Source organism: Monoraphidium neglectum (assembly GCF_000611645.1).
Source record: "Monoraphidium neglectum strain SAG 48.87 unplaced genomic scaffold scaffold01567, whole genome shotgun sequence".
Taxonomy (NCBI): Eukaryota; Viridiplantae; Chlorophyta; class Chlorophyceae; order Sphaeropleales; family Selenastraceae; genus Monoraphidium; species Monoraphidium neglectum.
The window spans coordinates 4,479-10,942 of NW_014012061.1; the positions used below are offsets into that span (position 1 = coordinate 4,479).

Consider the following 6,464-nt stretch of genomic DNA (forward strand, 5'->3'; position numbering starts at 1 on the left):
GGCACGTTCTGGCGGGCATACTGCGAGGTGATAGAGGCGCACTGGCGCCAGCTCTCGGTCGGCCAGCTGGTGCGGGTCGTTGTGGGTATGTGCAGGTCGGGGTTCTACCCCAACACGCAGCTGCTGGACACCACACTGTTGCCGGGCTTGGAGCCGCACCTTAGCGCACTGGTCCAGCATGCAGCGAGCCAGCAGATCGAGCAGCTGGGCGAGCTGCAGGGCAAGCAGGGTCAGCTCCTGCACAGCAAGGAGGAACCGCCGTTTGAGTGGCAAGGGCATAGAGGCGCCCTGGCCCCGGGCCTGCTGGACCCGGAGCAGGTGGCTAGCCTCCTCCCGGCCCTGGCCGCCCTGGACTGCAAGCCGCGCGCAAAGTGGTGGGCGCTGTACCAGGACGCGCTGGCCGCCAGCCTGGAGCGCGTCGACGTGTTCACACTCGCAGAGGCCCTCGAGGCGGTGGCCGCCCTGCAGCTGCCGGTCAAGGCGCCCCTGCTTCGCCTGGTTCTCAGCGTGCTGCCACCAAAGCGGGTACGGCTGCTGGACCAGCCGCGTATGGCCAGCCTCCTCGTGGGCTTTGGCCACCTTGCCGATGCAAGCGCAGGCAATGCGTCGGCTTTTGACGCCCGTGTTGCGCGCGTGCTGTGGCACGGGGCTGGCAGCCACGTAGCCTCTTTGAGCAGCCGCTGCAGCGGCAGCGAGACCAGCGGTGGTGGTGTCAGGCCTATGCGTGCCAACAGTGGAGGCGACAGCAGAGGCGGCGACGGCGGCAGTGACGGTGATGATGACTCCTGCTCAAGCAGCGGCGAGCAGACCGGCGCCATCAAACTAGGCCAGCTGTGTTGCAACTTGCTGCAGGCCGCGGGAAAGCTGCAGCGTGCTCGGCCAGACCTTGGTCCGCCAGGGCAGATGGTCACCACCCTGCTGGCTGGCAGCAAGCTGGGCTTGGCGGCCGGCTCCCTGCCTCCTCCTGCACTTGCGCAGCTGGCGCGCAGCGTTCAGGTTCTAGGCGCGGCCCCCGATGATGACTGGGTGAACAGGTGTGCATCGCTTTTAGGTGGGACTGCATCACCGTACAGGTCGTCGTGGGCCCCCCCTCCTCCGCGGATTGAAGCCTGGGCCTCAACGTTGTGACAGTGCCTGTGCTCACACGCGGTGCTGCCCCCTCCCGCGTCTGCAGGCTGCAGGACGCTATGGAGGCAGTGGCGACCGGGGCGCGGGCGGACTATCTGGCGAGCGTCATCACGGCCGTCGCCAACCTGGGTGTCCGCCCGCGCCTGCCGCTACTGGAACGGCTGCTGCTGATTGGCCCCTGCCAAGAATTCAGCCCCCGGCTGATGGGCGAGCTGCACGACGCCATCACCTTGCTGCTGGCGGACAGCGAGCCAGTGGGGCCGCCGGCTGTGCCCAAGTCCAACGTGACGGCTTACCAGTGGGGGGGCCCAGTCGTCCCGGCCGAGGGTGCGGGCGACGCAGAGTTTGACGCTTTTGTGGACGCAACACGGGCGCAACTTGGCCCAGCAGACAGCCCTGCCGGGCCCCTCAGCACTGAGAGTGAGCCAGACCTGGAGGACGCGTTTCAGGACCGCAGAGCCACAGCAGACCTGTGGCGATTCGCCACAGGCGACGCGGATGGGGCTGTAGCAGGGGATTGAAAGGCGGAACGGCTGGTGTGAAGCGCATGTAAAACACATGGCCAGTTACAGAATGCAGTCAAGGGGCCGTGAAGAATCGACGATGCATGAACCTAGCAGGCTGGAGTCTGGACACGGCATTAGGCGCCTGCTGCATATGCCAGTCCATGCGACAAGAAAACCCTGCGTGTTCATCCATCTAGTTCCTTGCGGGTCTCAGAGCTGCTGCCGTAGGTAGTCAACAAACATCCGCTGTGCTGTTGTGGCATCTGCGATGCGGCTGAAGGTGATCTTGGTGGCCAGCTTGAGGAACGCGCGCTTGTGGCGCCGCAGCTCTGCAGTCCATGCAGCGCAGAGACGTGACCAGCGCAGGGGATGAGGGAGAGTCGCAGCCAGATTTGAGGGTACAAGAGTCTGACACATGTGGATGCTGAACGGGGGGCCTCAAAACATGAGTGTCATGCCTCTTGCAGTGTTGATGACACGCGTTGCCAAAAACATTGCGAACCCACCTGCAAGTGGCACAAGGCGGGTCAGCTGCAGCTTTCCTGCGCCGCCGCCAATATCCAGCAACCCGGCGGGGCCGCCTCCCGCCTGTGTCTGCGCATTGCTGATGGCGGTAACGACAGTCTGAAGATGTTGGGAGGGCGCAAGGGAGATGCCACGATGTCAGCGCATACCACATGTCCAATATCATGGCATTGCTATTGTTGCTTTGATGGAGCGCACCTCCCCCACCCCTCCCCGCCGCCCAGCAGGCGTGTCTCCCCGCACCGTCACCCCGTGATACCTGAGCTGCGCTATCGATCTCGTGCAGGACATTGGTGCCCAGCAGCCCCGGGTTGGTGGTTGCAATCGTGGGCTGCAGCAACTGCCCTGTTGCCGCAGCAGCACCCGCTGCGTTGCCCGGCGCCTCAGCCGCCCCTGTCACAGTTGCTGCCACCAAGTCGAGGACTTCAGCACACTCTGCGTGGTCTCCTGGCAAGGGGTGGCAACTTGTCAGAGGCGATGGTGCAGGCAGATCTGGCGTCCCACGCATGGCTCAGGGCCTCTCCACCCCCAAGCTTGGGACCTTCATCCGCAGGGTGCTGTGCCAGCACCCCTGCCCCCACCTGCCGGCCGCAGCGTGAACAGCGGCGCGTCCCATCTGTTGCGCGAGTCTGGCATCTCAAAGCGTCGGGCCAGGTCATCAAATCTGTATCGTATTGCCGCCGCATGAAAGACCGTGTCAGCAAGGTCCTGGAGGCTTCATGTAGGATCCAACGAATCAGTGCATCATGACATGCTGCAACAAGCACGATATATTGCAAGACCATAGCTGGCATGCAGACGTAGGCTATTGCCAAATTGCCTCACTGCCCACTGGGCACGCACATGTGTGGCAAGTAGCGCTCCTCCTCTGAACGTGATTCGTTCCATTGCCGGCAAACATCAACGGGTGTGTCCACATGCACCTGTTTGCCAGGGTTGGGGCGATGTGAGCAGCCGGCTGCACCCCGCTGGACTCCTCGGCCCCGGCATTGTGTGCTGTCAGGGGGCCTGCAGAACCGTTGTGCGCGGGCGTGGTGCCCCGCTGGCACGCCATGGACCGCCTCACCACGCAGTAGCGGGTGCCCAGTGTCCTGGCAATGCACCACACCTCGTAGCGGTAACCCTGGGTTGCAGGGCAGACCATGGGGGGTTTACCAGGCATCAAGGGAATCAGCTTTTCCCGATGCTAGGCCAGCCTAGGCAAGAACAGGCGCTGCAAGGCAAGGACAGGCACGGCAGGGCCCCGCTGCATGATGATTAACACGCATGGGCGCGCTGCCTGCTGCGCCAGTGCGTACGCAACCACTGGTGGCGCTGAAGCACGCCTTTTGGGCCAACCTTAATGTTGTTGAGCGAGTCCAGGATCACCAGGGAGCGCTTGGTGAGGACACGCTCCACAGCAGACTTGAGGGTGGCCCGCGCCATCTTCTCATGAGCGCTGCCTAAGGCGCGCCGCGGGCGTCGATGGCGCCTTCAAAAAGGACGTGGCGTCTCCAAGGAGTGCATCGTCCTGAACAGACCTTCGTCAGCCCAACCTGCGCCCCAGCCAGCCCACACGCCCACGTGTCTACACGCCCGCAAGACCTGGCAGGAGCTCACATGAGTACGCGGCGTTCCGCTCCAGATGCAGCGAGGGCTCGTCCAGCACCTCCACGGGGCCGTGCAGCTCCAGCAGGGCACGAAGCTGCGCCGCAGCCGTGCTCTTGCCACTGGCAGGCTGGCCAGCCAGCACCACTAGCGGCATGCGTGCTGCAGCTGTGACGCTTGCTGCTTCTACTCAGAGGATCATGTAGCCAACCAAATGCTGGGATTCACTGGGGGGACCTTTAAGGCTGCTCAGGTGGCAGCTCTGCCTTGGCTCCTGTTGACTGCAGGCGCAGCACGAGCAGCACTGAGAAGGAAGCGGCACGCAGCCTTTCCTGGCGTCGCGACCTGCTGCAGCTCACGGCAGCTGCGTCCAATGTAGAGGATTGAAATTTCTTGTGCAATAGTGGTATGCTCGGCGTTGACGTATGGATGAGAAATTCTGAGATCACAGCCTCGTCGACCACGGTATTTGGAACCGCGTTTTGCAGAAACGAGCGCGATTGTACAAGCGCATCTGACTGCCTCGACGACATCTAGGCCGCCGTGCAGATTGCGCGGCGGTGTGGTGACACCGGCGTCAGCCGGGGGGCGGCGCGCGATGCCTATCCGTTCAGCAATGTTATGGGCTGCACCTGGTTTGAGGCCCCAAATAGATGCAGCCGCCGCTGATTTTGAATGCCACAACGAACCTACTAGTATGGGCAAACTCCATCGTGGCATGCTTGTCATGAGGGCGATTACCGTGGGGCGCCTGGAGTGCTCACCACCCTAGACAACGCACACGGCAGGTGTGGCAAGCAGCAGTATGCTCAAAGCGAGTGGGTAGCCCTGCACGTACCCGCGCCACCGGTACCCCTTGATACTCTGAATCACCTGCGCGGCCCTTTTCCGAATGAAGATTTGTGCAAAGATGTAGTGCATTGATTTCAGGCTGCGCCAACGGCTGGTGGTGATGAACGCTGACCAGGGAGGATCCACCAGTACGTTGGGGGGGCTACCAGTATAATGGGAGCTGTCAATGTCATCCATGTATTGTGAGCTGTCGGCATGTCAGTATCCACCATGGAAGTGAGGTGTCACGACTTACTCAGATGGTGCAGCACTGGTCGATTTTCCCCGCACTGGCGGCCCCGAGTGCAAGATGGATTCGGCGGGCACCCTCACAAAGGCCGGCGCCTGGGCCCTAATGGCAAGGAATGACACTTCGCCACCAGCAGGGCCCTGCACCACCTTGGTTGCAGAAAGCGGCAACGTGCCTTACATCGGTCCAACAGCCCGCAGCAATGCGGCAGGCTGCTTGGCACAGCGCAGAGGCGGCTTGGAAAAGCAGGATTATGAAGCGATGTATAGGCGGCAGGCCCCAGCGCAAATATGGGGGAGTGTGGTAGACTCTTGTACTGTTGTGTCAAGCACATGCATGAGTGCTGCTCACACCGCTGTCCATGCTGTTCACGCTTGCCCCAATGCCCTCCTGGCCCCCGGCATTAGTGCTGCGTTCCTCTGTCCACCCCTGTTCTCAACTGCTTACAATGTTCACAAAAATCAGGCAATCTGCGTGTTGTCAACTGGGACAGCACTTTGTCTAGCCTGCAGCCCAATAGCACAGCGTTACATGGGGCGCTGCTGTTGCTGCTGCTGCTGCTGCTGCTGCTGCTGCTGCTGCTGCTGCTGCTGCTGCTGCTGCTGCTGCTGCTGCTGCTTCTGCTGCTGCGCAAGGTGCTGTTGCTGCTGCAGCTGCTGCAGCTGCATCTGCCGCTGGAGCAGCATGAGCGTCTGCTGCTGCGTGAGCGCCTGCTGCCCAGTGCCAGCAGCGCCTGTTTGCATGCCGGGCAGGCCCAGGCTGGTGCGTTGCTGCTGCTGCTGTTGCTGCTGCAGTAGCTGCTGCTGCTGCAGCTGCTGCAACTGTTGCTGTTGGAGGTGCTGCTGCAGCTGCTGCTGCAGCTGTTGTTGCTGCTGCTGTTGGGTTGCGGCCCTGGCTGCTGCCAACTGCGTTGTGACGGAGCTGCCGGTCGCTCCGCCCCCGCCTGATCCTGCGCCTCCCAGGCCCCCGCTACCGGTGAAGTTGAGGCCCGGCTGTAGCACAGCCCCCGTGGGCATTTGCAGGACTGCTGGCGCACCTGGCAGCGATAGTTGCGGCCGCACTGCCAGCGACGACGCGGCCCCACGTGCGCCTGTGGAGCCTCCAGCCGACCCTGCACGTGCTCCAGGCAGAAAGGGACTCACACCTGCCATCCCTGTGTTCGCGGTTGAAGCTGGAGCTGCGCGCGCCGCGGCCTCCTCTGCCAGGTGCTGAGCCCAGCCAAGGCGGTCAGCGGCGCTGGTTGCTCCGCGCTGCTGCTGCACCGCCAGTCGCTGTTCAATGACCGCCAGGCGCAGGCCCACGTCCTCCACCTCCGCCAGCAGCTCCGCCACCTCAGCCTCGTCCTGCGCGGATTGTACGCCGCCCGCAGACTCCGGGGTCGCGGTTAGGTCGGCCCCGTTGTATTCGCTGCCAAAAACCTGGGAGTCGGGTCAGGTTTGGGTGGGATGGAGTGGTCAGGCAAAGCATGATTGTGGCGCTGGCCAAGTGAAGGAGAGCGTTGGATATGCTCGAGTTCCGCAGACCTGACGTGCAACACAAGGTGCAGAGCAGGCAAGGAGTGGGCTTCACCTTGTGTGTGTGTGTGTGTGTGTGTGTGTGTGTGTGTGTGTGTGTGTGTGTGTGTGTGTGTGTGTGTG

General features: G+C 62.7%; 3 protein-coding genes across 3 annotated transcripts in view; 1 reads left to right on the forward strand and 2 right to left on the reverse strand.

The window, feature by feature from the left end:
- Nucleotides 1–87: 87 nt before the first annotated feature.
- MNEG_8321 (hypothetical protein) lies at nt 88–1,649 on the forward strand (the record flags this gene model as incomplete). Its single annotated transcript, XM_014043204.1, has 2 exons — nt 88–1,034; nt 1,175–1,649. 2 exons carry the CDS (start codon nt 88–90, stop codon nt 1,647–1,649), a joined length of 1,422 nt encoding a protein of 473 aa, XP_013898658.1.
- Nucleotides 1,650–1,844: 195 nt separating this feature from the next.
- Nucleotides 1,845–3,903, reverse strand: MNEG_8322 (putative Protein KTI12 like protein; the record flags this gene model as incomplete). Its single annotated transcript, XM_014043205.1, has 7 exons — nt 1,845–1,963; nt 2,141–2,258; nt 2,419–2,606; nt 2,741–2,867; nt 3,124–3,282; nt 3,498–3,601; nt 3,759–3,903. The coding sequence occupies 7 exons, from the start codon at nt 3,901–3,903 to the stop codon at nt 1,845–1,847; spliced, it is 960 nt and encodes a 319-aa protein (XP_013898659.1).
- Nucleotides 3,904–5,354: 1,451 nt separating this feature from the next.
- MNEG_8323 (hypothetical protein) overlaps nt 5,355–6,464 on the reverse strand; it is a gene marked incomplete at both ends in the record, with an annotated part of 1,620 nt that continues 510 nt past the window's right edge. The window contains 2 exons of the mRNA XM_014043206.1: nt 5,355–5,560; nt 5,972–6,245. Of these exons, the coding sequence (XP_013898660.1) occupies nt 5,355–5,560; nt 5,972–6,245 (480 nt within the window). The remainder of the gene's footprint in view (nt 5,561–5,971; nt 6,246–6,464) is intronic.